Source organism: Anolis carolinensis, chromosome 5 (genome assembly GCF_035594765.1).
Source record: "Anolis carolinensis isolate JA03-04 chromosome 5, rAnoCar3.1.pri, whole genome shotgun sequence".
NCBI lineage: Eukaryota > Metazoa > Chordata > Lepidosauria > Squamata > Dactyloidae > Anolis > Anolis carolinensis.
In genome coordinates this window covers 82,344,905-82,357,528 of record NC_085845.1, presented here as the reverse complement: position 1 = coordinate 82,357,528, position 12,624 = coordinate 82,344,905, and the positions used below count along the sequence as shown (strand labels likewise).

Below are 12,624 nucleotides of genomic sequence, written 5' to 3'. Positions count from 1 at the left end.
TTAGATACTTCAGAAAAAAATGTGAACTTCCTCATCTTTCATGTACTTCAAATTCAATGTGCTAGGTGGATTCATGAGTTGTTTAATTTGTCCACCAACTAACTGTAAGCTGTTGTGGACCTTTATGAGGACTATACTGGGAGGGGGGATGTGGCCAGACACAGTCAGTTTTTTCCTAAATCCCCTCCTTGCTTACTATCTTTGGATATGCTGTGACATTTTCTTTCTGAGTTTGTTGATTATTCAAGAACACCTCCTGCATTACTGTCCAGATGATTGGGGATATGACTTCAGAAGGCTACAAAACGTGGCTCCTAGCATGTTACATTTAGACAACCATCCTGATCTGGTTACAGTAGCAATCATGTTCTTAGGGTGAAATTGATGAAAATGACACTATTGTGCTCTCAGCTGCAGTTCAACTGCTTAGTCACTTGCTTAACGTCATAATAAATTGTATAGAAGCTAGAGAGAAGCAAGAAGTTGACTTCATTCCCTGTTGGTCTACTATTCTTGGTGCTTTGATTTCCCTCTATAGTGCTGGGGACAGGCGGCATGTGTTGACCAGAATGGCTGTAACGTCACATAGATTGCATTTGGTTTACCTAGCAAAAATGTACTCAGTGCACTGTTAAACTAGGTCAGTACAGGAAGACATTAAATCTTTTTTCTATGGCTACTGATTTCTGAATTTGTCAGTTAGTGTCTTTCTTTCTTGAGCTGCTAACCATGCAAGTTAGTTATAACAAACAAGGAAAGCTCTCTATGCTAGCCCAGTTATCAGCAAACAGTTTTCATTCACAGAGGCCAGGATCTGTCAAAGTGTCCTTTGACAGATGGAATAAACCTCTGCAGAGCAAGGTTTCTGTTCCTCATGTGCCCTCGGTTTGTGATCCAGAAAACTTTACACAGAAGAGTTGCCACCAATGCAGAGAGCTTGGTTCAGTGGGAGAGAAAAAGAGCATCTTGGTCCCTTTTGGATCCTTCCAAGAAATGCCATATTGTCAACATAGATGAGAACAGACAGGCATATTACCTCAGACAAAAATTCATTCAGCAGTGGCATCTGATAAGAAGAGGGCAGAAGATGGAGATTCCTGCTTGCCAAAGCTAATGGTTAATCCCCTCTGACTTGTGTCTCATCTTAACTAACAGCTACATCTTAAATACTATTGTTTAAAATGTATGTAAGGTTCAGTACTGTAAAGGATAATGGATTTCCTGGCATACATTTTATAAAGATTACTTTTTATTATCATTATTTGTTCTTTCTGTTGCTTTGATACATCTGTTGTAGGTATGAGTTCTATTCCCCAGAACAGTCACAGAAGAAAGTGAAAGCTATATTTTAGGCCCAAAATATGGCAATGCCAGAACTATTGGGAAATGAATGTGATAAAGATGCTGTGGAAATATGGCAGATTTCGTTGAATTGATTTTTTTTGTGTCAGGAGCAAAACTCTGCCAACTGGGATGGGATCCATTATCTTAAATGTGCTTTCTCTTTGTTTCTCTCAGATTTACCAAGAGAGGGAGTGTGGGAGCTTTTTCCTTTTCCATTGGAAGAGGAATGTCATAAGCTTTGGAATGCATGCGTAAATATTTCCCTCTGCCGTGTAGGTAAACGCAGGATAGCAGTCTTCTAGCGGAAGCAGGCAAACTATTATGGGACTCACAGTAGTTCTTTTACTGCAGTCTAATCACAGAAAGATCCAAAGGTGTCTGGTCTTCTTCTTCCCCCCCCCCCCCCCCCAATCTTTCCTTTTTATCTTCCCTCATCCCCACCCTATTATTCAGTTAGTCTCCATCAACATACCTTGGTGTTCATCAACATATTCTTCCTGTTGGATTAAAGGAGTATGCTTTCTTTGCTCCAAGGGCAGAACTCTCCTCCTCCCTCACACTCTTCCAAGGAGGCAACGGCTATCTGGATTTATAAAGAGTTGGACCAGCTAGTTGCGGATTTAATAATGGCAAAGCATATCTGAATGTAATTTCCCTTGAAACCAAAAACTGAAAATTTGCAAGTGTACATTTCATGTCTATATTTTCTTTAAAAAAAAGAAGAAGAAGAAAGAGACTCCTCCAGACATGTGAGTGGAAAACCTAATAAGAATAATGTTAATCTTTGCTGAGTATTTTATGCTAATCACAAAGCAGCATAAACTAGTGATAGTCACCACATCTTGTAATCATGAGTCTTGTTGATAGTCTCAGCTAGAGCAAGCCTAATAAATAAATTGTTGAATAGCGAGTCATTGCTTAAGTAAATCCCACATAATCTCTGTCCTCTGTTATGGATGATCAATAGATTCAGACCTATATGCAGGGCCGGTTTAACCTATAAGGCCGCTGAAGCGCCCGCCTCGGGCGCACGCCGCTAGGGGCGCTGTCGAGGCGTCGACAGCGCCCCCATAGCACCGCCGATGCTGCCGCTGCGCCGCCGCCGTTTGGCTCAACGGCCTTGCAGCCTGGGCTCAACACAGGCGCAGATCGCCAGCCGATCTGTGCCTGCGTTGAGCAGGCAGGGAGGAAATGGGCGATCTGTCCCGTGCGCACGCGCGCGGGGCAGATCGCCCATTTCCATGGTGCCTGCTCAACGCAGGCGCAGATCGCCAGCCGATCTGTGCCTGTGTTGAGCAGGCAGGGAGGAAATGGGCGATCTGTCCCGTGCGCACGCGCGCGGGGCAGATCGCCCATTTCCATGGTGCCTGCTCAACGCAGGCACAGATCGCCAGCCGATCTGTGCCTGTGTTGAGCAGGCAGGGAGGAAATGGGCGATCTGTCCCGTGCGCACGCGCGCGGGGCAGATCGCCCATTTCCATGGTGCCTGCTCAACGCAGGCACAGATCGCCAGCCGATCTGTGCCTGTGTTGAGCAGGCAGGGCGGAAATGGGCGATCTGTCCCGTGCGCACGCGCGCGGGGCAGATCGCCCATTTCCATGGTGCCTGCTCAACGCAGGCACAGATCGCCAGCCGATCTGTGCCTGCGTTGAGCAGGCAGGGCGGAAATGGGCGATCTGTCCTGTGCGCATGCGTGCAGGGCAGATCGCCCATTTCCACGGAGCCTGCTCAACGCAGGCACAGATCGCCAGCTGATCTGTGCCTGCGTTGAGCAGGCAGGGCAGTAATGGGCGATCTGTCCTGTGCGCATGCGTGCAGGGCAGATCGCCCATTTCCACGGAGCCTGCTTTCTGGTGATTGAGGTTTTCTTTGGGGGGGGGGGCACCAAAATCCTTTTTCGCTTACACTTGAAAATTTCCTTGGGCCGGCTCTGCCTATATGTGTTATGAAGAACTACTTCAATCTATTGCTAGTTAATTATTTTGAGTAGTCCTGAGAAGTAGTTTTTTACTGACATTTGATAAAACTCTTTTGTAGTGGAGAGGAAACCAAATATCAGTTGGGAAACTGTGTATCATTTTTTCCTTTAATATTAGAAAGTTAATATTAGTCGTGCAGATACATGGCTTTTCAAAAGCGTAAATGAGTGTCTGATACATGAATCAGTCTTCATGCTGTTTCTTAATACTCTTTTGAAGGTCTTGTAGCAATCCAGCATGCACCCTGCAAAGAAGAAACTTAAAATAAAAACAGCAACCCCCTGAAGATTCCTGCTCTGAATCATTGCATTTGCAGGCCAAATAATCATTCTAAGCATCTTGCAAGCAAACAAAATTAGTTGTCAGCAGAATATTCATAAAATATAAAGGATATATTGCACCGTTTCTCGGTTAATCATGGCTGGTTTGTAGTCATTTTTCATCATGTTTGTGAAGGATGTGTGATAAGCAATTGGTATCAACAGTTTATCTGTAAGCTGTTATTTTTCTACTATGTCAGTAATTTGAGGCAGTAGACACAATATAGCTTTATATTCTATAATCCACAATATATCTGACGTATTCCTTGTTGAACAGATTATTTGGTTCTGATTTAGATGTTTTGTTTTTGCATGTTTAACTTGCTGTAGTGTTTTTTATGTTTGTATTACTATTAAGCTGAGTTCCTCTTAGAATACCTTGCGAGTAATTGCCAGATAATTGAACGAAACTAAGGTTGTGATGTACAGTGTGGTATGCAATTTGTTTAGAATTCTAAACAAAATGGCAGAGGCATTCATTGTAATGAACACACTTCCCTAGTATAAAATGCATATCTTTTCCATGTTCAGAATGTTTTTGCTTATTAACAGAGTTCTGTAATTATCTGTGTGTGTCCTTGTAATAAAATATGCTCAGTCTGAATCTGAATGGAGGAAGGATATATGCAAAAAGATGGCTTAACTCTATCCCTTTGGTAACTTTCAAACTGAGCATTTCCCAATCTACTTTTTTATGGAACAAGAAGGAAAGAGACACAAATCTTGTAAGAACTTTGCCGGTTCTCTTTCCCCAGTATCAACAAGTTATAAAGCATGTTGATTCTGATTTGGACAAAATGACAGCAGAATAAAAAGGTTAGGAAATTTGGAAGTATACTGATCCCCATCTTTCTGTAATTCATATATGGATTGAAAGTGACTTTTTTAATATATTAAAAAAAACACTAGTGGAAACATTAGTTCAATACAATCCCTGTGTCTGTGTGTCTTCTCTAGGGATATTCTGGGTTGTTCAGTGCAACTCTATGGTAACTGTTGGCCAGAAGTCCTTCATTTCAATAGGGTTTGCTATTATCCACTGTTTCATATGTCTGTGTGAAGCCTTGGAATATATTCCTTTCCTGAATCATAATGTACTCATGGCTTAAAATGTAGTTGAAGTCTGAATCTTCAAAATGACCTGGATCTTTTCTGTGTTGTGATATCATCCTTCTGTAGACATTAAATATAGATTCAAGTGATACCTTCCCAAAACATTGATTATAATCATAACATTAGAGTATTGTTCAACCTAGACATTATTTTGAACTACAGTTAATTTATGGTTTTTAAGGTTTCTAAAAAGCAAAAACACTTATGTCAGCAAGGAAGAAACTTTAATTACCTGCATATATGTAGGAATTTTCCAAATAGTGCTTATAGTTTCTGTTTGACTGCTTCCTTTGATCAGCCTTTCATATAAAACCCTGTAGGGTTTGTGGACATCACTAACAGGCATTGGGTTCTTATTTGTGCTGGATTTACTATTCCTTATGTTTAGGAACATTTTGGGGATTCTACTTAACCTTTCAGTGGAGGGAGGGATTTAGGGATTCTATTCCATTGTGAAATAACTGTACTTTATTATGTATCTCCTTGGATTGCTTGAAATTTCTGCCACTGTTTTCAGCAATGAGCACACTAATTCAAAACTCAACTGTATTTTTTCCTCTCCAAAGGTTTGTTGAAAAATAGGACTGGGCAGAAAATAGCTATGGGGAAGAGGGAATTCCTAAAGTGTTCACTTGTCAATATTGTCATTACCTTGTTAACTATGCTTGTCAACACAGCCATAATGAGCATACAATAAACTCTGGGAATTGGAGCACCTTGGTGGGAATCACTGAACAGACAGAGACACTAATTTAATGTGACAGTTATGGAAACAAGCTGCCAGTAATTCTAGCTTTTCAATCCTGAGCAACTGGGGAAAGGGTCATGATTGGTAACAACATCAACAGAGATGTTTAGAAACTATGAAATCAATGAAGTACCTGGCATCTGTGTAAAGGCAAAACATCTTTGCCTCTGGACCTTGGTGACCTTACAGATGCTGAAGGCAAGGCTTTGCATAATCAGACAAAAAGCAAACTGGATTTTAAAAGATGGAAATCTATAGTGGAATTAATGGGGTTAATTCCTACTCATGCACTAGTTTCCTAATGCATTCAACCAACTTTACTGTTTCTCACTGTCAGGGAACATATATGGTTGTTCTCATGACTGACATAAGCTATGTATGGTGCCCTCCAGTTTGTCTCTAAACCACCTGATATACAAACAAGTGCCTGATAGAAAGGCAGTACATTAAGAGGTCATAATATGTGTTATTTTTTTTTCCTGACTGGTGTCTTTGATCCCCAGCCTCTGAATAATTCCTCTCATCCGTTTTATTTGTATAAGAAATAGTATAGAGATAAGACAGAATCCTGAGAAACAAAATAGGCCAATAACCATGGTCTTGAACCAGTAGTCTCTCAATATCACTTTTTGAGCTTACTCGTCAAATAAGGGGTAATAATAATAATAATAATAATAATAATAATAATAATAATACTTTATTTCTAGACCGCCCTCTCTCCCCATAGGGACTCACGGGAGAGAATTCAATCCCAAGATGGCAACAAAGAAAGGTGCCATGTTTGAGTTTTAAAAAGAGAGAGAATTCCAGCGTTCTAGAATTCTGCTCTATACTGGCCACAAAGGCAGCCACTTTCACCCTAGCAAACCGGCTGTGGTAGCAGGTTGGTGTATACTTTGGTACATTGGTACTCACTTTCCTTGACTCTTCCTTGTCAGCCTCAGAGCCCATTGTGAGCTGCTGGCTATCGCAGGCACCCCATTCTGACATCTCTGAAGTCTCAGCTTCCTGGTTGGGCAGGTGCCACTGCTGGTGACAAAACAGTGTGCCTGTGACTGCCAGGAACTTACATGGAACTCAGTAATCAGCTGGCAGTGGTGTCGGAGGGTGAGACAGTCACGATAACAAGGGCAGGAAAAAGGGATGGGTCAGTGTCCATTGTAGATAGCAGACCAGTCCAAATAAGGACCATTCCATTCCACACTGCCCTAAAGCCATAGGCTACTCCAGATCTTCAAGCAAACTCTAGAGTATTTCCTGACTTTATCAGAAGCAGATTTAACCAGAAATTAATAGTACTTCTCACCAGAAGTGAAGACAAGCAGGAGTCAGTGCAGAGTCTGAGCCTGGATTTTCATGCCCATGTGGACACACCCTCAGTGTTGTAGACTATTTACGAAAATGAGCAAACAAGTTGCTGTTTGATAACCAGATCATGTGTCAGATAGAGGTGTCCTAGGTTTTGTCCTTGTGTGTTTGTTTGTTTATTATAACACGCACACCCCAGCCTTGGGATTCAAGGAGTTTACAAAACTTAAAAAGAAATACAGGGAAAATTACACATACAAAATTTAAAATATAATTTCATTATCTCAATAGAATTAAAAAGCACTGAAATAAAAGAACAATAAATATAGATATATAGATACAATACATTATTAAAAGCCCTTTCCTGGTGAGCATTTTTCAGTCTGCTGAAACAAACAAACAAAAAGGCCTCCAATTTTTATGAAAGGATCACAAGGAATGTATTAATCTAACCTTAATTAATTAATTGTGTCAGGACGGGAAGTTGCTGCTAACGGTGAGAGAAATAAGGTTGAACATTGTGAAAGCCATCCACTGCATGACTATCAGCCTCCTCCCACCAGACTCAAATCATGAGAACCACCACTCCTCTTGATGTTCCTCCAGCAACAGCAAGGGTGTCCCTCTGGGCAGCTAAACCTGGCAATTCCAACTGGATGGCCCCCCATGAGGGTCTTCCTCCAGGGGCAAACCAAGAATGGGCAACTTGGAAGACCCTGAACAGACTCAGAAGCGGAGTGGGCAGATCTAAAGACAACTTGGCGAGGTGGCACTACCTGGAGGAATCCTCCACCTTGTGTGACTGTGGAGCAGAACAAACAACTCCGCATATGTATGCTTGCCCACAATGTCCTACCTCATGTACAGAGGAGGAGTTGCTTAAAGCTATGGACAATGTGGTTGCTGTTGCCCGCTTTTGGTCTAAAACTATTTAGTTGTTTGTGATTTCCTCTATTTTTTTCCCATCCTTTTTAAAATGTATTTGTTATGCAATGCTTTTGACACGAAATAAATAATTAAATCTAACCTCTCTAAGAAGAGAGTTCATCTGTGTTTCTAGTGGTCCAGGAGGAAAAAAAGACCAGTCCAAAAAAAAAGGGTCATATGTGGAGGTACAGACTGATAGATCTGATCCTAAGGCATTTATGGCTTTATAAATTATCATAAACACTTCATCATATGTTCCTAGTTGTTAGTCCATAATCCCTTCCTTGAACAATACATCTTCCTATGCATTGGGAAAGTGATGGCCAAACTAAACAAGTTATTTGATGTTTTTTTCTTTTGGAAACTGTTATGGGGATAGGTATAGATTTTGCTTAATAGGATAATCAGTAGGTTCATAATTATGAGAGGAATGGCCTGGAAGAAAGGATTAAACCACCATCCTGCAATACCAGTTGCCTGTCAATCTCACTTCTGATTTGCTTTCTAAGGTATCAAGGGATTGGAGAGTCTTTCCTCAAATGTCTTCTGTAGCTTAGAGATCCTGGTATGTGTTCGAAAACATAGCAGTTGCCCCAACCAAAGCCATAAGGCAATGCCTGTGAAAAGGAGGGGAGGCTTTTGAAAGCCCAGGCAAATTAAACCAGAGGAATTTTGAGGGCTGAAGGATGCCTCAAATGGGACTTCCCCATCACATGATGAGGAGCGGACTAGTTTATATAAGGAGAACCAACTCCCCTTCACGTGACCAACCCTTTCACCTTCAGGATAGTGTGAGTTTGTAACTGGTTGTGTCAGGACCAAGTAGGATTTTTTGCACCCTTGTAAAATCCTGTGGTTTGGGAGGGAGCATCCTCAGGACGGCATTTGAATTAAGACCACCTGAGATGAGCAACCAAGATAAATTGGATTGTCCTTATGAGTCAGGTGCTGGCCCAAGGATGGTAAGTGGAAGTGGTCTGATAATTGACTCCTGTCCCCTGACTAGGTTTGCAGAGGTTCAGCAAATAAATAAATACGTCAACAAATGGCCCATTAGTTCCATATCTGTCATCTGGCCTCTTTATTTCACAGTGGGGGTTCAAGTGATTGGCATGGCAAGGGAGAGATTTGTAGAATCCACAGAGCATATGATATGGCACCATGTACAGCGCATACAGAAATGTTCTACATCCCAGGGGTTGGGGGTGTGGAGGGTGAGAGGGAAAGAGAGAGAAAGACTCTCCTTCTTTGCCAACCCTTGCCCATCGTCATAATGGGCATGTAACGGGCATACTGCCAAACAAGAGTACAAGTCATTTTGGGGTTGAAGTCAATGAACTGCTTCATACCGACTTTTATGCATGCAGTATGACAAACGAACGTGTTTACTTGTTCATCAGAAAGAGTTGGACTTCACTTTAGTGGGCAGCTGCAGGGCTGGCTGAATAGGATCTACTAAGCCAATTACAGCATTGTTTGCTTCAAGACACATCAGTATGGATAATCAGCCCACATTCATTGCTGTGCACCTGCAGGAGAAAGAAATACTAAGAGCGACACTGAAAGGAGCTGATATGCCATTAAACTTTTATTCTATTGTCTGTAATTCAGACTGATGTGAATGTGAAAATCTGGCTTTACAAGGTGGGTCAGAGGAGGAATCAGACTTTGCGAATCACTTGAATCATACGGCAGCAATCAGTGGCATATGTACAGTGATATTCTTCATTACAAAAACTGGCATTTTAATTTTTAGATAATATTGAGGGAAGACTTTAAACTTGTTTACCGTAAAAGTTTTATGCAGATGATCTAAATGGTTAATCATCCTTCTGCCAGTCATCACGCTTTGAACAAAATGAGCAGATGGAGGAATAGTGAGATTGGATTCTGCCTGCATGTCTAAAAGTACATGAATTATTATTGTGTGTCTTTTTTGATAATTTAAAATACTTATGTCCTGAGGCATTTTGAAAGCTCGGGATGGCTCACAATAAGAATAATCTGAAACAATTAAAGCTAAGAAAACATGCAACCGATTTTTGTATGAATCATACTAAAAACTATTCGTGCTCGTTTTTTTATTTAGAGCTCTTGTTTTTCACACTTTATGATCACCTTCAACACCAACATTAAAAACTTGCATTACTAATAGAATTATTATTTTTGTTTGTGTTAGGTCTCAATAACAGTGCCTGTAAACATAAAAATGTCCTTCTTAAGCAAAGTGGGATTTTCTGTTTCCATCAGGGTGGGAGTGAACTTGTCAACAGAATTATTAGTAGAATTTAAACTATGAAAGTTTGAGCAGTGCTGTTCTATTGGTCATATATTTGCATTATAAACAGATTTCCTGTCTTTTCCAAACCTGATAATAGTGTAGTCCTCAGATCACACTTACAAAAAAAATCTGATTAAATTTCCGATTTCCCATTCCCAGTTCTCAAATACATTTCTCCATGCAATAATATATCAGTCTACATAAAGGTATTGCCTAGAGAAATAAGAACAGCCACTTGTGTGCGTGAACAGGGAAGCCTGCATCAGTTAGCATCTGCCAGTGCCTTGGGTTTTTAATTGCTTTAGAAATATTAGTTCCAAATACACAATGAAGTGTGAGAGCACAGTAGTCCACGTTCTTTTTACAGAGTTCTGAAAGATACGTGTTTGCAGAATCATATCCCAGAGGCTAGAAGTCTGTGCTTCAGGCTACAAAAGAAGTTCAAAGCATTTTTCAGATTCTAAGAATCTTAGAAGAGAATCATAGAATCATATGACATAGGCTCAAACCCCTGGCATGCAGGAAAGCACAAAGTACCCCTGATAGATGGCCATCTAGCCTCTGTTTAAAAGCCTTCAAGGAAGGAGCTTCAACCACACTTCAAGGCAATGAGTTCCACTGTTGAACAGTTTTTCTGTACATACAGAATGTGCCCATCATTTGCCTTTAATCAGAAGGTATGTTTGTTTCAAGCCAATGATCCTGATGATGTGAGTCTCTTATCTGTTTTGAACTCTGTGTTCTTATCCTTCACTTACATGTCTTGATTCTATCTTTAAACCTTTGTTTTGCATGGCAACTGTTTTACAGGTGTTCAAATGAGACCAGACTCAAAACTGAAGACACTTATTGGGCATATAATTTCTGCCCTACACCATACTCGTGGACGGCACTCCTGGGACTTATCTTATATCTGATTTGCTTTGCACCAGGTAAACAAATCTGGCATTTTTACTTACTTGAAATAAACTGAGCCTCTAGGGTAATACCCTCAGAATATCTCTCAATCCCATGAATCATGGTCATGTGTGTGTGTCCCTTCCTTCCTACAAGGAAAATGGCTGCATAACCTTTCTGTGAACATTTTATCCCTTCCACCAACTAATTCATTCTGATGTTTTGAAGAGTAAGCAGACTGGCAGCCAGTTAATGCTTTCAAAGAACTGACTTGAGGTAGCTCACTCAGTTATAACTTGCTCCCTATAATGAACAAATTGTGTGTGAAAGAGTTTAAGATGTTAAGGATGATGTTATTATTGTTACTTCCATGTATATCTTGCCTCCCCTCCCCCCCTCCCCAATTAATAAGGGAAACGGGAATTCTGACAAGACAAATCAACAAATGCATTTACATCCATTGCGTTGTTAATAGTTCTTTGTTTTCCAGATATTGTCTTAATAAATACTTTTTATTTATGTGTTTGCTTACTAATACTGTTAAAATATTTTCCTTCTCCTTTCCATTACCTTCTATTGTTATTCATAGATTACCATCTTCTTTCAGTTCTGTGTTATGTTACCACACTCTCTGTTCATTTGTTTTTATTCAAATAAGTCCATAAAAGCTTTTTGCATATGTGCTTTTCTCAGTTTCTTACTTATTTCAGTACATTTAATTTTGTTGCTGTCAGCTTCTTAGTTGTTGATTATTTAAATAATTACGTCCCATATAGTTGCTCCCAGAATGCAACTGTCCCAAGCCATTTTATTCTATAAAAGAATTGATAGAACTCCAATAGATGCATTTACCCTCGTTAGATATGTAATATAAATTTTGGAGTGTTTGTTTACTTCTGACAGTCCAGGGGAAACTAGTGAATCTTAAATATGACCTCCAACATCTAAGATGTAGATGTATTGGTTCTTTTGTTAGCCTGCATACAATGGTTTGCACTATGGTTGCCCTTAGTGTCTTCCTATTTAGATATAGTTTATCATTTTCTCCCATTTTTGCAAAGCTTTATTGACCAGTATTCTATTAAAAATAATTATTTGTGTATTTTATTAAAGGAATGGGACCAATGCCTTGGACAGTAAATTCTGAAATATATCCCCTTTGGGCAAGAAGTACAGGAAATGCATGTTCTTCTGGTGTAAACTGGATTTTCAATGTTCTAGTATCACTAACATTTCTGCATACAGCTGAATATCTCACATACTATGGTAAGTTTTCTCTGTCTTAAATGATATCCAGTTGTTCTGCTTTGAGAGCATGACATGTTGGTGTTCATTGAGCACGTTGCCAGCCCTAATCCATTGGTCAGGTCAGCCTATCGTTTGAGGTCCCCCAGTGGTGTGGGAGCCACTTCAGGGTGAGAAGAGGATCTGAAAAAAAGAGTAATCAGTCCTTTGGAATATTGAGTCCTTCTTGGACAATATGGCAGTTTTTATAATATAATAATTTTATTGTCATTGTACATCGTACAATGAAATTAAGTGCCATCCCCAATACACATTATATATTTAGAATTATAAAAAAACACCCATCCTTCCACATGCTAATCACAATTGCACGACCCCTAATGCCACATTAGTGTGAACCATAGAGTTCAATATAATCACAGCTTTAGGATAAAAGCTATCTCTCCGCCTATTTGTCCCCAT

At 40.2% G+C, this 12,624-nt stretch overlaps 1 protein-coding gene across 1 annotated transcript in view; it reads left to right on the top strand.

The window, feature by feature from the left end:
• slc2a13 (solute carrier family 2 member 13) overlaps positions 1-12,624 on the top strand; it is a 173,234-nt gene that overhangs the window by 141,175 nt on the left and 19,435 nt on the right. Inside the window, exons 8-9 of the mRNA XM_062981693.1 lie at positions 10,831-10,952; positions 12,031-12,183. Of these exons, the coding sequence (XP_062837763.1) occupies positions 10,831-10,952; positions 12,031-12,183 (275 nt within the window). The remainder of the gene's footprint in view (positions 1-10,830; positions 10,953-12,030; positions 12,184-12,624) is intronic.